The sequence below is a fragment of the Drosophila ananassae genome (genome assembly GCF_017639315.1).
Source record: "Drosophila ananassae strain 14024-0371.13 chromosome 4 unlocalized genomic scaffold, ASM1763931v2 tig00000061, whole genome shotgun sequence".
Taxonomy (NCBI): domain Eukaryota; kingdom Metazoa; phylum Arthropoda; class Insecta; order Diptera; family Drosophilidae; genus Drosophila; species Drosophila ananassae.
In genome coordinates, this window is record NW_025319038.1 from 3,699,953 (window position 1) to 3,722,603 (window position 22,651).

General features: G+C 42.0%; 2 protein-coding genes across 6 annotated transcripts in view; both read right to left on the bottom strand.

Moving 5' to 3' along the window:
* The window catches only part of LOC6506053 (fibulin-2), a 483,847-nt gene that overhangs the window by 439,251 nt on the left and 21,945 nt on the right, over positions 1-22,651 (bottom strand). The window lies entirely within an intron of this gene.
* LOC116656347 lies at positions 427-2,918 on the bottom strand. The gene is made up of 2 exons (XM_032455792.2): positions 1,269-2,918; positions 427-1,211 (listed from the first exon to the last, which is right to left on the bottom strand). Exons 1-2 carry the CDS (start codon positions 1,538-1,540, stop codon positions 923-925), a joined length of 561 nt encoding a protein of 186 aa, XP_032311683.1. The 5' UTR covers positions 1,541-2,918; the 3' UTR covers positions 427-922.

The following is a 22,651-nucleotide window of genomic DNA, read 5'->3' on the forward strand; positions in this document are numbered from 1 at the left end:
TCTTTCAAAATATGTGTGCCCTTGCAGATGTTCAAGACGATTTGTTTCGCCAGCTTTTGGCCAGAGAACATTTTTGTCCAAGAACATCAGCCAAGTACGGTGAAAAAAAAAATAACCAAACCTGTGGGTGTAAAACTCCCACATGTTACGGCCACTGACCAACCTTCCACCTCATCTTCCTCAGTTTCAAAAAACTAATGTCATCTCTAATACATACCTATCAGAATACAAGAGGGTTACGTAGTAAACTTCCCAAACTGTATTCTGATAGTTCTTCTACGCGCACGCCTAGGCATGCAGGTCGTCACCTCGTGGACTTCCGTCCACAGTGATTGCATCTCACATTATTGTATTTACAGAAACTTGGTTAAAGCCGGAGATCTTAAGCTCCGAAGTTTTTCCTAGTAGGTACACCTCTTTTAGATGTGATACAACTCTGCGAAGGGGAGGAGGAGTGTTTATTTATTTCTCTTTCGCCATTGAATATTTTAATCTTACATGGCTACTATACAATCTAACTTACATACTACTTTAGAAATGCCTAACCAATAAGACCCTAAACGCTTGTTTATCTGAGCCCCACTTAGTTCGGAGGCTAGGCGGTAATGTATTAAAAAATGATAATGCTCTATCAATAAGCTCGTTCAAAAGGTAATTGGCTTTACGACAAGCAATCCGAAAGGGAGCAAACGAGCGAAGATCCCTCTGGGGCACATTGAAGTTTATAAGCCCCAATAACATGGGGCAATCAATGCTGCTAATTACTATGTTATTGATGAAAGTTAAAGCTGCCACAGTGCGCTGATCCTCAAGTGTACATACGTGGAGGAGAAGGCACCGGCTATGGTATGAGGGTAGAGGATCCACAAACCTTAAAGGAAGAAGTGCAAATTTAAAAAATTTTTTCTGCAACCGCTCAACTCTATTGGAAATTTTTTTTTCTTTCGGGGCTCCAAATAATAGAGGCATATTCCAGCCTCAACCGGACGAATGCGGCGTAAACACTAAGCTTCGCGTACGGGCTCTTGAATTGGTCTGTGTGCCGCTTCACAAAACCCAACATGGCATACGCCTTAGGCATTATAAAATCTAAATGGCTGGAAAATTTTAAATTTGAGTCAAAAAAGACGACAAGATTAACCACCTCCTTCTTGAGCTGCAGGTCATGGTTGCCAATTGCATAGGAAGTACATAAGTCTAGCGCCCTCTTACTGTAACGAATGAAATAACATTTAGCTAAATTAAGAGGAAGAAGATTGAGGGCGCACCAAGAAGAGACTCGGCGCAAATCATCCTGCAGTAGATAGCTATCCCTAATGCAGCTAATGGCCAAATACACTTTAAGGTCATCCGCGTATAACAAAAAGTTCGAATAAAGAAAGCAAGAGGAGATGTCATTGATGAAAATGATGAATAGGAGCGGCCCCAAAGAACTACCTTGCGGGAGGCCAGATGAGGCAATAAAGGGACTCGAGGTGGCATCACCAATGGGAACATGGCATGGTCGGTCTGCCAAATAAGACTCCAACCAACTTAACATGGAGGAATGAACACCTAATCTGAACAATTTAGCAAGTAGGGCTGCATGGCAAACTTTATCAAAGGCTTTAGAGAAGTCCGTATAAATGACATCGACCTGACATCGGCGTTTAAAGGATTCCAGGCAGTGCTTAGAGAAAACCACTAAGTTGGTTGTGGTGGATCGCCCAGGCAAGAATCCATGTTGATTGTGAGAAATAAAGTTACGAATCAAAAATGTTAGCTTTTTGGTGACTATACGCTCAAATAACTTGGCAATATTGCATATCTTGGCGATAGGCCGATAGTTAGTGACGTCTGCCCTGCTGCCACCTTTATGAATGGGCGTGATCGAAGTAATTTAATTAAGAATGGGGAGATACCATCTAAGTCAGGTGTATGCGACTCATTAAAATGACTAAAGGCCTCAACAATGTCACAATCTAATGTGCCCAAGCTTCCAACCTCAAAAAGAGGCAACATTTTCTGAAGTACCTCCTGCTCATCCCAAAAGACCTTCGGCTCAAGGTTTAAGGCAAAATATTTCGCAAAAAGTTCAGAAATGCCCTTATCGGAGTTAGCTGCCAAACCTCCATAAGACATGGAAGAAGGTATATTAGAGGATGATTTTTTCCCGTTCACAAACCGCCAAAACGCTTTAGGGTTGGATATGAGGCTCGCTTCAACACCAGTAATTTATTGGTTGTATAGAAATTTATTGAGGAATTCAAACTCCCGCTTATATTGCCGGTACAACTCATCAGCCATTTGTTCCCCAGTCTTTAAAAATCGCTTATAAAATTTGTCCCTTCTATTCTTTAAGTTTTTTAGACCCTCTGTATACCAAGGCAGCTTGTACGACCTTCGAACCCTAACGGAGGCATTATTGTCGATAATATTGAAAAGAGCAATCCAAAACTTAGTACAACAATCATCAATCGTGCCATCCGAAAAAAAGGAAACCCAATCAAAACTTACAATAGCGTTATTAATAAGTGAAAGGTTAGACTCATTAAAGTGATAATAAGAAATAGGTGAGGGGGAAGGTAGAAAACTATAAAATTTAATGTGTATCAACAATGGCTTATGGTGTATATCACTTTTCTATGAACGACATTATTTAAAAATATCAGATCCAGAATTTTCGGTAAATCATTATAAATATTATTTACTTGGGAGAGGCCCCTGCTAAAAATATCATCCAAAACAACAATTTCATGCGATTGGTGAACATTGCTGGGTAACATAGAGCTCAACACAACAATAGAGCTCAAGTTGAAGTCGCCAGCAACCATCAGAGCGGTAGGGTCCTCCATACTACCACAGACACTGGCGATATTTTCCCTGTGGGCATATTTGACATGTCACTCGGGCAAATTAACCACGTTAGAAATTCTTTAGATCGGCTGTTGGAATTATGTTTCGTTTCTGATCCTGATGGAATTACTCTTTCCAGAACTTTGCCCCTTTCTGATCCTGAGGATCCATATCATCCCACTCTTGAGCTTTCAATCGAAAACAACTCCTTAATTGACCTTAAGTCTACACTTAAATCTCATAAAGTTCGTTTCTTCCGTAAGGCTGACTTTCTGAAATTAAATACGTTTATCTCGGAATTTGATTGGTCTGATTTACTGGCATGTGAGGATAAAAACATCGCATTACAAAAATTTTATTTTACTTTAAACTCATTTTTTTATGCTTGTGTGCCGTGGAAATATCCGTCCGCTTCAACGAATCCGCCTTTGTATACAAGGCATCTTATAAATTTAAAGAATAGTATGAGTAGACTTTTAAATAAACATAGATTATCAAGATACTTAGTAGTTCGGTCCAATTTCACCGTGCATAACGCAGAATGTTACTCAGGAGGCAGTTTACTCAGGATCCGAAGCAGTTTTATAACTTTGTAAACACTAAGCGTAAACATGTATCTTTTCCCCCACTGCTTACGTTTGAGAACTCTTATGCGAACACCGATCAGGCAATGGCCGATCTCTTTGCACAGTTTTTTCAAACTACCTATTCACCTAGCAGCAGTTTAGCTCAGCCTTACACTTATAATATCCAATCAGCCACCCTTATATTTTGCCCATCTTTCGATCAAAGTGGTGTGTTATCGGATCTTCTTAAGGTTAAGCCCGTGTATTCGCCAGGCCCTGATGGAGTACCAGGCTGTGTTCTGAAGTACTGCGCCAAGGCACTGTGCAAACCGCTTGTTAAACTCTTTAATCTATCGCTGGAAACTTCGATCTTTCCGCTTATGTGGAAGGAATCCTTCATTATTCCGCTGCATAAAAAAGGGAAACAATCCGACGCTGCTAATTATAGAGGCATCTCTAAATTGTCAGCAATTCCAAAGCTTTTTGAAAAACTTATCACTCCACATTTGAAAAACCTATGTAGTTCAATAATAACTCCGTGCCAGCATGGCTTCATGAAGCGCCGCTCCACCACTACCAACTTATTGGAGCTAACATCTTTTATCACGGATGGCTTCCGGAATGGCTTACAAACAGACGTCATATACACTGACTTCAGTAAAGCATTTGACTCTGTTAACCATTCGCTTCTTATAAGTAAACTCAGTCTTTTGGGATTCCCAACTGATCTTCTTATGTGGATTTCGAGCTATTTATCAGGGAGAACTAAACGTGTTTTCTTTAAAGATGTTACCTCGCGTTTAGTCCGCGCCACATCTGGGGTGCCCCAAGGAAGCCATCTTGGACCCCTACTTTTTACACTGTTTATTAACGACTTGCCCCTTGCCTTAACTAATTCACTTGTACTTATGTACGCTGATGACGTTAAGCTATGCCTTCAGTATAAATTCACTAGCGCCCAGTCTAGACTTCAATCCGATTTGGATAAACTTCAAAATTGGTGTTTAGCAAATAACCTATAGCTTAATGGATCGAAATGTAAACTTATGTCTTTTTACCGATCTAGTCTTCACCAGGCTATGTACTTTCTCTATGGGAACGCCTTAGAACGATTAACTCAGGTTAACGATCTAGGTGTCCTATTAGATTTGAAACTTAAATTTACCGACCATGTATCTACCATGGTTAATAAAGCTATGGGTGTGCTTGGTTTTATTAAAAGATGGTCAAAAGAATTTAATGACCCGTACATAACTAAAACGTTATATACATTACTGGTCCGTCCGATTCTTGAGTATGGATCGTGTGTCTGGAGTCCTCAATATGGAGTACACCAAGATCACATTGAATCTGTACAAAAAAACTTCCTTTCTTTTGCTCTTAGGGGACTTAATTGGGATGCAAATCTTTACCTCCCCTCTTATCATAGTAGATTTTTTCTAATCAACTTACCAACATTAACAAATCGTAGAACGATGCTGGGTGTCATGTTTCTATATAATCTTATTTATGGAAATATAGACAGCCAGCATTTACTAACACGTTTAAACTTTAACATTCCTAGTAGAAGGACCAGAAACTTTCGTCCTCTACTCCTCAGCCATTGTAGTTCGACATATGCCCAACACGATCCGTTCAGGGTATTATGTTCGGACTACAATGGTCTCTACCACATCTTATCACTTTGCTCTACTAACAATCTTAAATCGCTTATATTAACCGCCTTATCTATGCAACACTCTTCCTCGTAATATCTTTCTCCTAATCCTCGCTTATCTATCTCGGATCTATTCCCGCGATTCAAGCCGTACGTTACGTGGCAGCGTCCCTCGGTCGGTTGGACGGGAGGTGGGCTGTACGTATGCAGTGGGAACCGCGCAAGAAGAGTTCGAAATTAAGGCGGGCGTACCCCAAGGAAGCGTCTTCGGCCCCACCCTATATCTTCTATATACAGCAGATATCCCAACAGACCAGCGTCTAACTATGTCAACATTTGCCGATGATTCAGCCATACTAAAAAGATCTAAATGCCCGCTGGAGGCATCCAGAAGCCTCTCCTCCCACCTTGCACTAATAGAAAAGTGGATGGCGGACTGGCGTATAAAGATAAACTGTGAAAAATCGAAACACATTACCTTTACTCTCAACAGACAAAACTGCCCCGCTGCAACTCTAAACAATACCATAGTCCCCTCTGTGAATGAGGTCACATATCTCGGCGTCCACCTGGACAGGCGTCTTACATAGAAAAAACACATTGAAGCGAAACGGGACCAATTAAGACATAAATCCAGAGGACTGCACTGGCTTATCAATCCTCGTCCCCCACTTCGACTGGAATATAAAGTACTACTCTACAATTCAGTCATAAAGCCTATCTGGAAGTATGGCTCCGAACTTTGGGGCAATGCAAGCAGTAGCAATATATACGTTATCCAAAGGGCACAGTCTAAAGTGCTCAGAACCATCACAGGAGCTCCATGGTATATTCGCATTGAAGATATCCATAGAGACCTAGGTATACCTCTCGTCAAAGTCGAAATTTCTCAACTCCAGGAAAAATACAAAAGGAAACTCTCCACGCACCAAAATCCTCTAGCTAGATCGCTAAACCAAGTTAGTCAACAATCCCGATTAAGAAGAAATGACCTTCCAGCCCGTTGACATAGGAGTCCCCATAGTATAGATGTTTACAAAGATAAACTAATTATGTATTAGAATAAGATTTTTAAAATGGTTGTTAGTCTCTTAATAAGAGAAGATCCAACAAATAAAAGATAAAAGTAGTAAAAAAAAAAAAACTATGATGTTGCCCCTGACCTTTTGCGCAACCATTTCAGGAACCGACGGTTAATCTTCCAGGCTCACATCAACGAGATCCTGCAGCTAAGGGTGGTTGAGCCGGGATCCGTTGCTACTCTTTGGGAGCTATCCGACCGATTCAATGGACATATGCGGGCCCTCATGAGATCCGTGACGTCGGCTGAAATTCAAGGGTGCCTCCTCATCCAGATCATCTTTCAAAAGCTGGACCCTGCCACAAAGGCCAAGTGGGAAGACTCTTTGGCAGGAAGCAGTAATGACAGCCTGCCAACAGCCGTTTCTGTGAACGAGTACAGCCAATGTACTCGTTCGTGGTCGATCAGGAGCCTTCCAGCCGAGTTTTATTGGATTCCGGTTCACAAGTACACCTTATCTCGTCGCGGCTGGCGAATGAACTTCAGCTTGTCCGCTCCAAATGCTCCACAACGGTGGCCGGTTTCAGCGGCGCTGGATTTGAAACGGATGGAGCATCCGTTAATGTGTGTTTGAAGTCCCGCCTTAGCACGTATTCAGTGGAAATTGAGGCTATTGTAGCTTCACATTTTTTTTTTGCGCGGTTCCCACTGCATACGTACAGTCCACATCCCGTCCAACCGACCGAGGGACGCTGCCGCGTGACGTACGGCGTGAATCGCGGGAATAGATTCGAGATAGTTAAGCGAAAAGTAGGACAAAGATATCACGAGGAAGAGTGTTGCACAGATAAGGCGGTTAATGTAAGCGATTTAAGATTGTTAGTAGAGCAAAGTGACAAGATGTGGTAGAGACCATTGTAGTCCGAACATAATACCCTGAACGGATCTTGTTGGGCATATGTCGAGCTACAATGGCTGAGGAGTAGAGGACGAAAGTTTCTAGTCCTTCTACTAGGAACGTTAAAATTGATGGCAGTCTACATTTCCATAAATAAGATTATATAGAAACATGACACCCAGCATCGTTCTACGGTTTGTTGATTAGTAAAAGTCTACTATGATAAGAGGGGAGGTAAAGATTTGCATCCCAATTAAGTCCCCTAAGCGCAAAAGTAAGGAAGTTTTTTTGTACAGATTCAATGTGATCTTGGTGTACTCCATATTGAGGACTCCAGACACACGATCCATACTCAAGAATCGGACGGACCAGTGATGTATATAACGTTTTAGTTATGTACGGGTCATTAAATTCTTTTGACCATCTTTTAATAAAACCAAGCACACCCATAGCTTTATTAACCATGGTAGATACATGGTCGGTAAATTTAAGTTTCAAATCTAATAGGTCACCTAGATCGTTAACCGGAGTTAATCGTTCTAAGGCGTTCCCATAGAGAAAGTACATAGCCTGGTGAGGACTAGATCGGTAAAAAGGCATGAGTTTACATTTCGATCCATTAAGCTATAGGTTATTTGCTAAACACCAATTTTGAAGTATATCCAAATCGGATTGAAGTCTAGACTGGGCGTAAGTGAATTTATACTGAAGGCATAGCTTAACGTCATCAGCGTACATAAGTACAAGTGAATTAGTTAAGGCAAGGGGCAAGTCGTTAATAAACAGTGTAAAAAGTAGGGGTCCAAGATGGCTTCCTTGGGGCACCCCAGATGTGGCTCGGACTAAACGCGAGGTTGGGTTCTCCCAGATAAGTAGCTCAAAATCCAGATTAGAAGATCAGTTGGGAATTCCAAAAGACTGAGTTTACTTATAAGAAGCGAATGGTTAACAGAGTCAAATGCTTTACTGAAGTCAGTGTAAATGACGTCTGTTTGTAAGCCATTCCGGAAGCCATCCGTGATAAAAGATGTTAGCTCCAATAAGTTGGTATTGGTGGAGCGACGCTTCATGAAGCCATGCTGGCACGTAGTTATTATTGAACTACATAGGTGTTGCAAATGTGAAGTGATAAGTTTTTCAATTGCTGCTTTGGAATTGCTGACAATTTAGAGATGCCTCTATAATTTGCAGCGTCGGATTTTTTCCCTTTTTTATGCAGCGGAATAATGAAAGATTCCCTCCACATAAGGGGAAAGATCGAAGTTACCAGCGATAGATTAAAGAGTTTAACGAGCGGTTTGCACAGAGGTGCAAGTTCTTCTGTTCTTCAGAACACAGCCTGGTACTCCATCAGGGCCTGGCGAATACACGGGCTTAACCTTAAGAAGATCCGATAACACACCACTTTGATCGAAAGATGGGCAAAATATAATGTTGGCTGATTGGATATTATAAGTGTAAGGCTGAGCTGAGCTGCTGCTATGTGAATACGTAGTTTGAAAAAACTGTGCAAAGAGATCGGCCATTGCCTGATCAGTGTTCGCATAAGAGTTCTCAAACGTAAGCAGTGGGGGAAAAGATACATGTTTACGCTTAGTGTTTACAAAGTTATAAAACTGCTTCGGATCCTGAGTAAACTGAATCCTGCAGCGGCGAATATAACTCCTCTAACATTCTGCGTTATGCACGGTGAAATTGGACCGAGCTACTAAGTATCTTGAATAGCTAACTGTACAGCCAGATAATCTATGTTTGTTTAAAAGTCTACTCATAAAGTTAAAAGTCTTCTGTTGTAAAGTTTTTTTGTTTTACATTGAACACTCGATCAAACAGGTATGTTTTAAGCAGCTCATGACAGTTTTGTGGGAGTAATAGTTTTATTTTATACATAAGTCCTTGCAGCCAGACTCGGTCAAATGCCTGGGATATGTCCAGAAATATATCAGAACAGTATTCTCGCTGTTCATAGGCGGTTCAAATTTCAGATGTGATACGGTTCACCTGCTCTATGGTGCCATGCTTTTCTCGGAAGCCAAATTGATGTTCAGGGATTATATTATTCGAAGTCATATGAGGCGTGATACGGAGCAGTGGAAGTTTCTCAAAAAGCTTTTATAAGCATGAAAGTAGACTTATTGGTCTATATGAAGAGGCCAAAGCTTTGTCTTTCCCTGGTTTCGGTATCATTATTATAATGGATTTTTTCCCATTGTTGGGGGAAGTAGCCAAGCTTTGTAATAGAGTTAAATATAATTTCTATATAATTGATGGCGCACGCAGGGAGCTCCATAATCGTTTTCGGCGCAATGAGGTCATACCCTGGAGACTTATTTGGCTTGAGGTGCTCTTTGATGACCCTAGTGATTTCAGTTGTTTGAAATTCTATAGCTGGAATTGGATCTGGAATTGGTAGCTCTGAAAGAATGGAAGGAGAGGCTGCTTGATTTGGAGTAAAAACTTTACAAAGGTGACTAGCGAAGACGCTTGCTTTTTCTTCATCGCTGCGCGCCCAAGATCCATCTGGTTTTCGAAGGAGCATATCTGCTTCTATGCGGCTTTAAGTTAGGATGGGCTTTCCATAGAGGACACCTGGTACTTTTTGGGGAAAGCTGTTCTATGTATGATTTTTTAGCAAGTTCTCTGCTCCGTAGGACCTTTGTGAGCCTTCGTGTCGCTGTTTTTAGCCTTTTCTTTGAAGAAGGGGATCTGTGTGCCTGCCATTTACGGCGGAGCTGCCGCTTTTCTCGGACTAGATTTTCTATATAGGAATTTGTGGCGGAGTATAAACTGAATGGAGGTTTTTCTGTGGTCGCAGGAGTCGAGAGCTTTGCTGCTGAGGTCATCATGTCTTCTAAGTGGTTGACTGCAACGTGAATGTCCTTGCTACAGTTAATTGATGGTCTTATGTTTATGTGAGAGCTTATGTACTTTTTGTACCTAAGCCAGTTTATCCTTTTTGATGTGAGACAAATTTGATAATTTTGTAATTCGGCATGTTGAAATAGATGAAGAAGGACAACTGAATGGTCAGACGATAGGTCATCCAAAGGTTCGGCTCGAATGATGCTTCGTGGAATTTTTCTAGTGATCGCAAAGTCAATTAGGTCTGGCTTCTTCCGTGGGTCCGCTGGCCAGTATGTAGGCTTTCCCGGTGATAGAAACTATAGTTTATTTCCAGGCTGTATCAAAGCGTTGTATAGTTGTCTACCCTTTGGTTTGGTTAGGCGAGAACCCCAGTGTGGGTGCTTGGCTTTGTAGTCGCCCCCTGCTATAAAGCAATCGCCTAGTGTATCAAAGAATTGCATAAACTCCATATCAGATATGCAGAAACGTGGTGGGCAGTATATTGCAGCTAGGTTTAGATGACCTCCCACGGTCTGAATTCGTATTGAAGTTGACTGCAAGGAATTTGTAGCAACTCGTTGGAAGGAATGGTGTTTTATGCGCTGCTTTATGAGGATCCCAGTTCCTCCATGAGCCTTCCCATCTGGATGATTTATTGCATGAAATATATAGCCCATCAGATAGAAGTTGTTTTTGTTTGTTAGATGAGTTTCGGAGGGGAGCATAATATCGATATTATTATCATCAAGAAATGTCTTAAGTTCATTTTTGCGCTGCAGTTTTGATCACGTATGTAAATGGGTGGGGGCTTTTGCTTGGCTTTGGGAACTTCCGTATTCTCTTCATTATTACGGTCTTCGCTTAATATAGAAAATTTGTTTTCAAACAGAGAATTAATCGGTTCGACTTGATTGTTGACTTTCATTGCTTTTGCAGCGTTAGCATTTTTTTCGGCTGGGGACTGAGCTTTCGTTTTACTTGGATATATCGGTCAATGCCCGTTTGGATTGTTGCTCGGGGGGCTGAGAGACAGCTACCGATGTTGCTGTTGTGGTTGATGTACACGATGTGGTAATCGATGTAGCAGTGCTCGTTGTAGGCAAATATAACGGAGTCCAGACCAGAGATAACGGAGTCCAGACCAGAGACCAGAGACCAGAGGGTGATAGTGCTGGGGAGGTGCACTGCGCACTCCAGGTTTATTAATTCAATGCTTATGCCTGGGAGAGCGGGAGAGCATGATCTTGCACGCTCTTCGTTTGCGGCGAATGAGAAATAGGGATTGGACGCTCTGTTTCTGGGACAGAGAGCTTACTTTCGTTCATGTTGTTGTTGTTTATGTTAGGTACTGCAGGCAGGGGGCCGCTCTTATTTCTTTAAATGAATGTGCACAAGCTGATGGTTTAATTTGTCGTGATGGCATTTCAATTTTTGAATTAAAAAAATTTTGATTTTTGAGTTAGTTATTGGACACTATAAGCTCGAGACTTATGTGTGTCCAAAAGCGTCCTTTCGCGATTTCTAGAGCACACCACTTCTTTTGCTTTTTCACTGAGTTTTCTTGTATTTGCATAGCTGCTGGCGGAGCAGCAAAGAAACACGTCCACTCTCTCTGGTTGCGCACATTACACATGAGATCTTAAGCTCCGAAGTTTTTCGTAGTAGGTGCACCACTTTTAGATATGATAGAACTCTGCAAAGGGGAGGAGTAGTGCTAATCTCTGTAGACTCCAAACTCGCTTCTGAAGAGATAAAATCACAAGAGTTTGGTGACATTACATTCCTTTGCATCAATATCACTTTGTCCGATCAATCTTTGTATGTTACCTGTTCTTACATACACCTTCGTCCGAACCGCCAACATACTGGCAACATTTGTCCGCTATTCGTTTGGTTTTCGATCGTCTGTCTGATGGTGACCAGCTGATAGCTCTGGGTGACTTTAATATCCCAGAACTTATGTGGTCAAATGTTGAAAATTCACCGTCTTTTCAGCTTAATTCTCACCACGACTTCCCTTTGGGCATGTTTGACATGTCACTCGGGCAAATTAACCACGTTAGAAATTCTTTAGGTCGGCTGTTGGACTTATGTTTCGTTTCTGATCCTGATAGAATTACTCTTTCCAGAACTTTGCCCCTTTCTGACCCTGAAGATCCATATCATCCCACTTTTGAGCTTTCAATCGAAAGCAACTCCTTAATTGACCTTAAGTCTACACTTAAATCTCATAAAGTTCGTTTCTTCCGTAAGGCTGACTTTATGAAATGAAATAAGTTAATCTCGGTATTTGATTGGTCTGATTTACTAGCATGTGAGGATATAAACATCGCATTACAAAAATGGTCTGATTTACTGGCATGCCGGGATATAAACTTAGCATTACAAACATTTTATTTCACTTTAAACTCATTTTTTGACGCTTGTGTGCCGTGGAAATATCCGTCCGTTTCAACGAATCCGCCTTGGTATACAAGGCATCTTATAAATTTAAAGAATAGTATGAGTAGACTTTTAAATAAACATAGATTATCTAGCTGTACAGTAAATTATTCAAGATACTTAGTAGCTCGGTCCAATTTCACCGTGCATAACGCAGAATGTTATAGGACTTTTATTCGTCGCTGCAGGATTCAGTTTACTCAGGATCCGAAGCATTTTTGTAACTTTGTAAACACAAAGCGTAAACATGTATCTTTTCCCCACTGTTTACGTTTGAGAACTCTTATGCGAACAGTTTTTTCAAACTACGTATTCACCTAGCAGCAGCTCAGAAAAGCCTTACACTTATAATATCCAATCAGTCAATCTTATGTTTCACCCATCTTTCGATCAAAGTGGGGTGTTATCGGATCTTCTTTAGGTCAAGCCCGTGTATTCGCCAGGCTCTGATGGAGCACCAGGCTGTGTTCTGAAGAACTGCGCCGAGGCTCTGTGCAAACCGCTCGTTAAACTCTTTAATCTATCGCTGGAAACTTCGATCTTTCCCCTTATTTTGAAGGAATCCTTCTTTATTCCGCTGCATAAAAAAGGGGAAAAATCCGACGCTGCAAATTATAGAGGCATCTCTAAATTGTCAGCAATTCCAAAGCTTTTTGAAAAACTTATCACTCTACATTTGCAACACCTATGTAGTTTAATAATAACTCCGTGCCAGCATGGCTTCATGAAGCGCCACTCCACCACTACCAACTTATTGGAGCTAACATCTTTTATCACGTCATTTACACTGACTTCAGTAAAGCATTTGACTCTGTTAACCATTCGCTTCTTATAAGTAAACTCAGTCTTTTGGGATTCCCGACTGATCTTCTTATCTGGATTTCGACCTACTTATGAGGGAGAACCCAACGTGTTTTCTTTAAAGATGTTACCTCGCGTTTAGTCCGCGCCACATCTGGGGTGCCCCAAGGAAGCCATCTTGGACCCCTACTTTTTACACTGTTTACTAACGACTTGCCCCTTGCCTTAACTAATTCACTTGTACTTATGTACGCTGATGACGTTAAGCTATGCCTTCAGTATAAACTCACTAGTGCCCCGTCTAGACTTCAATCCGATTTGGATAAACTTCAAAATTGGAGTTTAGCAAATAGTCTAAAGCCTAATGGATCGAAATTTTATAATACATAGAAATATATGCAGCGGTAATCTTCACGTTTTCGCTTTCCCCAGCTATCCGCTGTTGTATGTATGTACGTATAAATGAATTATTGATTGTGAACTTGGTTTAAAAAATTTTTTTTTTTATTTCACTTATTCAATATTACATTTTTCGTGATGGACTTTTTTACTGCCCGAGGGATATTTTACTTTATTCAACTGCTCTATCCTGATACTGAAAATGGACTGCCTGCTCTTGTTTAAAGATCAATAATCAAATCTCGGCTTAAGAGATTTATCCCAAAAATCGATCAAGAGAGTGACTCAAGAGAAATCTGGAACTGGGCGTACGTTGTTGTTTATAAAACGAACTTCTGGGAACGCTTAGGGGATCTTTGGGTTTACAATAGCGGACTGTGTGAACTAATCTGGGTGGGGGTACTTGAACTTTGAACATTGTTGACACAAATAGCTGACCATGGGTTTAGTGGGGTCTATCCCGGGACGATTGGATAATTGCTCTTGGCTCAAAAATCTTTATAGCATGGGTAAGATTGTAAGATTGACGCCCTTGAGTAAGGCGTCATTTACCTTATATGGATTTTTTTGTCGCATTTTGTTTAACGGAACGCCAAGTTTTCGGTGACATTGGCGACCAACTATATTTTGTGTACTCAGTGCCTCGACTATCAATTAATTATTTATTTTCATTTTCGTTTTTTTAAATTAATAAATTACTTATTTTATATTAAACTAATGATTATATTACTTCGCCGTATTACTTTAAAAAAAAAATTGTATAATAAAAGTAATATTTATTAAATACATTAATGAAAAAATATTTAGATAAATCATATTAAAATTTTCATCGCTTTCGCTTTCTTTAATGAAACAAGAAAGGAAAGCTAACTTCGGGCGGGCCGATCAACAGAAACAGCCCTGCACGAAATCACTATGATCGCCGAACGAGCGATTAACTTTAAGGAATACGCACTAGTTGCTTTTCTAGACATAGATGGGGCCTTCAACAACATCTTGCCGTGCTCAATCATTGATGCACTGACGGGACTTGGAATAGACGACCGATCAATTGACCTAATACGGCAGATCCTGGTCAACAGGAGTGTGTAGGCTACTCTTGGAGGTTCGACTATTCGAAGATACGTCAAGAGGGGCACCCCGCAAGGAGGTGTACTCTCACCACTACTCTGGAACGTGGCGGTTAATAGCCTACTACGATCCTTGGAGGGTGGCGGCTGTAAGATCATTGCGTACGCGGACGATGTTGCTATTGCCTTCGTATGGAAATACCCACAAACGCTATGCGACCTAATGACAGGTAAGCTCGAAGTTCTGTCGGCCTGGGCGCAAAGGAACGGGCTAGGAGTCAATCCGTCCAAGACAGAGCTCGTGCTGTTCACCAGGAAGTACAAAATACCAAATCTAAGGCTTCCGAAACTTCTAGGGGAATCACTAGTACTTAGTGATAGTGCGAAGTACCTAGGCATCACTCTAGACAGGAAACTGGACTGGAAGCTGAACACCGCAGATAGGACTAAGAAAGCGGCAATAGCACTCTATACCTGCCGCAAGGCGATAGGCCTGTAATGGGGAATGTCCCCCAAGATAGTCAGATGGTTATACACAGCGATCATCAGACCAATCTTATTCTATGGAGTTGTGGTCTGGTGGCCAGCCCTTGACAACTCCTTATGCAGGGAGAGGTTCAGGAAGATGCAGCGAATGGCGGAAGTCTGTATAACAGGTGGTCTACGCACTACGCCTAGCGACGCCCTAGATATCATCCTTGATCTACTACCAGTAGAACTGATGGGGGTAAAGATAGCCACACTGGCGGCAATAAGACTGCGAGAGGCGAATCTATGGAGCAAGAATAGTTTTGGTCATACCAGACTGAACCTACATCACTTCATGCCTGAGGGGGGCACGGACTACTGCGTGCCCATCGACCAACCCACCAATAATTACAGAATCATCATCCCCTCGAGGGAGGAATGGGACGCCCGGACACCGGGACCGGAGGGCTCCATTCATATCTACACAGATGGATCAAAACTTAACGGCCAGGTGGGAGGCGGTTACTTTTGTGAACATTTGAGCCTAAAGGAGTCCTTCAGACTCCCTGACCACTGCAGTTTTTTCCAGGCTGAAGTAGTAGCCATTAGGGAAGCACTGGAATCCCCAGCACTAAGGGGCAATCGGGATACAATATGCATCTTCTCCGACAGTCAAGCAGCCCTCAAGGCACTGGACGGATTCTCGTCAACTGCAAGACAGTCAATGACTGTCGCAGATCTCTCAACGAGATGGCTGAACAGCATGACATCTACCTCATTTGGGTTCCCGGTCACAGGGATCACGAGGGAAACTGCGCTGCAGACGAACTAGCTAGGGCAGGGACTACATACCCTCTCCTACCGGAGAAAGAACTTGTGGGCATTCCCTTGGCTACTTGCAGGCTAAAGTGCAGGGAGTTTTTTGACCTGGCAGCCAACAGGAAATGGAGAAACCTCCAGACCTGTAGAACCTCTCGTCTTATCTGGCCGACACGCTCTCAGAAAAGATGAGTGAGACTTATTGCTCTCACCAGACCAGACTGCAGCCTAGCGATTGGGGCAATAACTGGGCACTGGCTGATAGGTAGGCCAGGCTTGCAGTCCCCCACAATGATTATTGCAGGAGCTGCAGGGATGAAGAGGAGGTGGAATCGGTCATGCACCTACTTTGCCACTGCCCGGCACTTGGTCGCAGCAGACTCAAACACTTCGGGTCCGCAGAACTCACGGACGTCAACGATCTCTCAGAGATCTCTCCACGCGGACTGGTTGCCTTCATAAAAAAACAGGTTGAGACCATGGGCCGCCACAGACAGTCTAGGCATACATGCACCCTGGTAGACAGGAAGGGGGGGGGGGGGGTAACACTTAGGTGAAGCCCTTGCCCCAGCGAAGGAGCCCCAGCGGCTCAAGTGGAAGCGGGGGGGGTCTTCTATGACCCCCTAGCATCACCGCCTTAACTTAACCTAACCTAACTTCGGGCGGAGCCGAAGTTTATATACCCTTGCAGTTGAGTCGCAGTCCGCTAGGTGGCGCCACGCATCTTATATTATTAGATATGTAGCGGATCGTACATAGTTGGCCTTATGAAATTTGGCATATCGAATTATTTTCCCAAAAGAGTAATCTGTACCAAATCCCATCTTTCTAACTTAAAAAACACCAAAGTTATGCCAATTTCGATCGTTCTATGACAGCTATAGGATATAGTCGGCCGATCCTTATGCAATTTTGTACACAAGATATTAGTCAAATATAACATGTGTGGAAAGTCTCAACCCTCTAACTTAAAAAACACGAAAGTTATGGAATTTCCGATCAATCAGTTATATGGCAGCTATAGGATATAGTCGACCGATCCCGGCCGTTCCGATTCATATACTGCCTGCAAATGAAAGAAGAGTGTGTGCAAAGTTTCAACTCGATACCTTTAAAACTGAGAGACTAGTTTGCCTAGAAACAGACAGACAGACAGACGGACAGACGGACAGACGGACAGACGGACCGACGGACAGACGGACATGCTCATATCGACTCAGGAGGTGATCCTGATCAAGAATATATATACTTTATAGGGTCGGGGATGTCTCTTTCACTGCGTTGCACACTTTTGACCAAAATTATAATACTCTCTGCAAGGGTATAAAAATAAATTATTTTTATAAAATAGAGAGAAATAAACACAAACTTAATTCCACGACCCTTAATGATAAAAAAGAAGATTAAATGTTAAAGTAAAAGGCATTCGCCTGTTAGAGGAACGCCTGGATGCTGTATTACTTTCTATAGAAAATACCGAGATAGAATGCAGGCTTCAGGTTAGATAAAATTGATAAAATTTTATCATTAGATAAAATTGAGGAATTTGGAACAGAGTTGGAAGAATTAGCAGTAACAATCCAGGCAAGGGTTATTTTCTTTTGTAATGCCTTCAATGCAGCTGAAGACTCCCGTTCGGCTACTGCAATTTCTGCAGCCTCAACTCGAGCTCGTCTTCCCAGAATTCGAAACCTTAGTACACAAAGATGTGAACATTCCTGTTATCAAGAAATTTAATCATTTAATTTCTTGTCACTCTGTTGAAGCCTTAAGAACTATCAAGGCATTCCAGGTCAGCGAGAGTAATTATGACAAAGCTATCGCTAGTCTAAAAAAAGTCAATTGTTCAGCTTCCTGAACATTGTCCAGCCGTCTGCGCCGGCAGACGGCTTAAGGAGGAGACTTAAGGAGTCTCAACGACACTGTGTCATCGATTTATGGATCATTACACAGCTCCACAAAAAAAAAAAAAAAAAAAAATTCAGAGATCATACCATACCTCCTATATGGATTTGGGGTCGCTGAATCCGAATCCGTGGTCAGTTGGTCGCCATCACGTCAGGTTTTCGAGAAAATAACGGTTGAATAGTCGAAAAACGCCGTTTTTGGCTATTTTCGAAAAATCGTACCGCAAAATTCTGATGTGTTACAAACCTAATTCAAAATGAAAATGAAAGGCTGATTTGTGATCTTTAAAACGAGCTCCATGCCAAATTTTTCGCATGCACCGTTAGGACAGGGGGTGCGTTTATATGTAGGCATCTTAGCAAAAAATGTATGCCGAACACAAAAATTTCAAAATTCAGCATATTCAAATAAAACATGGTACCCGGGGGTTTTTGGGGTCGCTGAATTCGAATCTGAGGTCAGTTTGACGCCATCACGTCAAGTTTCTTCATAACCTCAAAAAAAGCGAAAAGTGTGTTTTTTGAGGTTATGAAGAAACTTGACGTGATGGCGTCAAACTGACCTCAGATTCGAATTCAGCGAGATGCCTACATATAAACGCACCCCCTGTCCTAACGGTGCATGCGAAAAATTTGGCATGGAGCTCGTTTTAAAGATCACAAATCAGCCTTTCATTTCCATTTTGAATTAGGGTTGTAACACATCAGAATTTTGCGGTACGATTTTTCGAAAATGGCCAAAAACGGCGTTTTTCGACTATTCAACCGTTATTTTCTCGAAAACCTGATGTGATGGCGACCAACTGACCACGGATTCGGATTCAGCGACCCCAAATCCATATAGGAGGTATGGTCTGATCTCTGAATTTTTTTTTTTTTTTTTTTTTGTGGAGCTGTGTTATTATCCATAAAAGTTTATACTAAAATTGCAATCTCAATGATTTTACATTTCTTTTTAAGTAGAGAGGATCCAGTGACGAGGCAAAAATGGGAAGAGTCACTAGATTATGAGGAATTGCCGCTGTGGTCCAATTTCGATAAAATATTAAGTCGTAGGTACTAGCATCTGTCCGCTAAAGAAATATGAGAAAACTGGTCTGAGCAAACAACTTCAAGAAGAAGTTCGTTGCTCCTCTGCCAACACCAAGCCAACTTACAGTTATTGTAACGCTCAAGACCATTTATTGGCCCAGTGCAGTCCGTTCGCGAAGTGCAATTCGACTAGATATTAAATCTGAGTTACGGTGACTAAAATTTACTTAGCGTTACCACCGTCCCCAAAAAGGGTTTTGATAGCCCCACAGCCTTACAGATCCGTAGGTCAATCTAATTCACAATAAAGAAAAAGGTACACACCGTGATGAAGTCGAAAATTAATGGTACTGAGTTTCCGTTCTTCTTTTGGATATAAAAAACAATTCCAGGCTATCACCCTGACCAGTCAGTGAACGTGAAAGATTGGACCCTACCAAAGAACTTGCCATTAGCAGACCCATATTTTTCAGCGGTTGAGTCGTTTTTGATGCGTCCTGTAAGACATTGACACAAAAATGTTTAAATGATTTGTTGATGGTGGTTCCAACAATTCCGGAAGAGCTGTGCTCAACTCTTCTTCGGTTTCGGCTAAACAAATTCGCTCTGATAGCCGATATAAAAAAGATGTATCGCCAAGTAATGGTGAATGTAGCAGATAGGCGATACCAGTTGATACTATGGAGAAAAGATCCATCTGAGTCCTCAAAATTGTGCAAGCATAACACTGTTCCAAATGGCATTGCACCAGCCCCATTCCTGGACTTAAGGTGTTTGAAGAGGTTCAGTGAATCCGTACAAAATACATTCCTTCGAGCTGCTAAAAGTATTGGGTCTGACTTTACGTCGACGATGTGTTAACGGGTACTGGTAGCGTAAGGGAGCTAAAGACACTTAAGTCTGAAATAACTCAGGTTCTTCAAAACGCTGGGTTTGAATTGAGTAAGTGGTTTTCAAACTCGCCTGAAGTTACTGCATCCGAGAGCACCGTTAAGCCAATAACATTTTCGGACTCAGAACTGACTAAGGCATTAGGAATCGCTTGGGTTCCCAAAGATGACGTATTTAAATTTGAATTTGATACTTCAGTCATGGGTCAAACGGCGACTAAGCGAAACATTCTTTCGGTGTCATCAAAGCAATTCGACACCCTTGGCTTATGAAGCCCAATACTTATTAAAGGAAAGATCCTATTGCAGGAACTGTGGCTCAATAAACTAGATTGGGATGAGTCGATTCCACTGCATTTGGAGTCAGCGTGGAACAAAATTCTGCTTGCCTTGTCACAGTTACAATATATATCAATACCGAGATTTGTTATGAGTGAGTTTCTGACGCATCTATCAGAACCAAAGTCCAAAGTAGCGCCGCTCAAGACAAAGGCGCTCCCCCGTCTTGAGTTATATGCCGCTCACCTTCTCGCAGACCTCTGCCGCAAAATCAAGCCTCTTATTAAAGTACCGATAGAATGAAGTATATATTGGTCATATGCAGAAGTTTGTCGTCATTGAATTCGGCGGCATATGCCAACTAAAGGTCCTTGGCACGTGCTATCCTCAGAGCCCGGCAGATATTGTGTTAAACGGTGGAGACGTAAAGAAGGCGGTAGAATCGGCTTGACTTGTCAAACCTCGTTGGAGTCGAGGCCGTCCTGAACTCAAGCCCCCTGGGTGCCCTCAGTCAGGTCCAAAGCGACGGCGAGGCGTTGACTCACACTCACTTATTGTCAGGCTCATCGCCCCACCAGCACCATGGACCCCATACCAGCAGGGTCTAACGTGCTTGCGGCGATGGCGGCTTGACTTGTCAATCAAGCAAATGTTTTGGCAGCGGTGGTCCCGGGAGTTCGTCTTGGGCCTACAGGTGCGGCTTAAGTGGCAACGGGATCAGGAGGACATCAAGAAGGGCGAGCTGGTCCTGCACACGGAGGATCACCAGCAGCCCCAACATCGAATCCCCGTAAGAGTCGTCGAGACTCATCGAAAGGTTAAGGTTGTGTCTTTAGTTGTGGTGGATCGCCCAGCTAAAAATCCATGCTGGTTGAGTCATATAAAGTTACGGATCAAATATGTAAACTTTTTGGTGAATATACGCTCGAGTAACTGTTACAAATCTTGGCGATAGGACGGTAGTATGTGACGTCTGACCTACTGCCACCTTTATGAATGGGAGTGATTGAGGTAATTTTCCATCGAAATGCAAATTTACCCGATGATAGAGATAAGGAGAACAGAAGTGGCAGATGTGATAAGGATGAGAAACACTTCTTGATAAAGAATGGGGAGATAACATCCAAGTCACGAGTAGGCGACTCATTAAACTGACTTAAGGCTTCGGCAAGATCACAATCTAATATTTCCAAGCTTCCAGCCTCAAGAAGAGGCAAAATTTTCTGCAGTCCTTCCTGCTCATCCCAAGAGTCCTTCAGCTCAAAACTTCGGCTTGAGACAAAATATTTGGCAAAACGTTTTGCGATGCCCTTATCAGAGTTAGCTGCCAAATCTCCATAGCACAAGGAAGAAGGTATGGCAGAGGATAATTTTTATACCTTTGCAGAAGGTATTATATATTTGGTAAAAGTGTGCAACGCAGTGAAGGACACATCTCCGATCCTATATAGTATATGTATCCTGCCCTCCTGAGTCGATATAAGCATGTCCGTCTGTCTGTTTGTCCGCCTGTCTATCTGTTTCTACGCAAACTAGTCTTTCAGTTTTAAAACTATCGAGTTTAAACTTTGCAAAAATCCTTCCTTGTGAAAAAATTACTTTTCACAAACCGCCAAAACGCTTTAGGTTTGGATATGAGGCTATCTTCGACATAGGAAATATATTAGTTTACAGCTATTTATAGAGAAATTCAAATTCTTGCTTGTAATGCCGGTACATTTCACCAGATCTTTGCTCCCCTGCCTTTAAAAATCGCTAATAAAATTTGTCCCTTTTATTCATTAAGGTTTTTAGACCCTCTGTATACCAGGGAAGCTTGAACGACCTTCGTACTCTAACAGAGGCATTATTGTCAACAATGTCGAACAGAGCAAAAAGTAAGAATAACACTCATCAATCGAGCCATCCGAAAAAAAGAGAAAACCAATCAAAACATTCAAGAAACCGGAAAGCCAAAAACTATAAAATTCAATATATATTTACAATGGCTTATGGTGCATATCACGGACTAAATAGTACAGTGCATAATTCTACTTTACTATTTAAGACATAATTTAAAAATATAAGATCAAGAATTTTCGATAAATCATTAAAAATACTGTTTACTTGGGAGTTGCTATTCAATCATATCAAAATCGCAGATTGAAGAATTCAAGAGCACCATACGGGACTTGGTTCTCATTCCTATTAGAGCCCAAGGCAGCAAGATCAATGCGGTCCACTGTAGGTATTGGGCGGCTGAGTGGTAAATGTGAAGCCACAATGTCAGGACCGTGCCTGATGCCAGTGTAAAAAAACAAATTTCACCATTCCCCAAAAAGTAAGCACGAGCTGTCAGTCTCCCAGTGGACTGCCCGTCAAAGGCTCCGACAGGCCCGACAGGCTCTCAACATCACGATTTCGAACCACTTTTTGTTGCTGAAGATCTACAAGCGAGAATAAGATGAAAACAGCCAATCAGCCAATAAGGGTCAACAGTTGCTATAAATGCCAGCGCCCACTATTTTTAGTGGCTCAGCAAAGAGAGAATATGATGACCAGTCAAAGAATGTGAAGAAGAAATAACGGCTCCAGCGGCGCCACTTACTGGAGGGAGTGCTTCAGGGAGATCTTTCAGGGAAAAACCTTCGCAGTTTCTCTATGAAGAAAACACTCAGCTGCAGCTTATCAGCGATAAATTTGCACAGATCCTCCGGTTGGGTAGCCCTGGCAAATTTACCAAT

What these genes read in the sequence shown, in the direction of transcription:
- LOC116656347 (XM_032455792.2), bottom strand. Translation starts at nt 1,540, where the DNA reads ATGTTAAGTTGGTTGGAGTCTTATTTGGCAGACCGACCATGCCATGTT. An exon ending in TTGCGCCGAGTCTCTTCTTG is followed by an intron (nt 1,212 to 1,268) that starts GTGCGCCCTCAA and finishes CATTCGTTACAG; the next exon opens with TAAGAGGGCGCTAGACTTAT.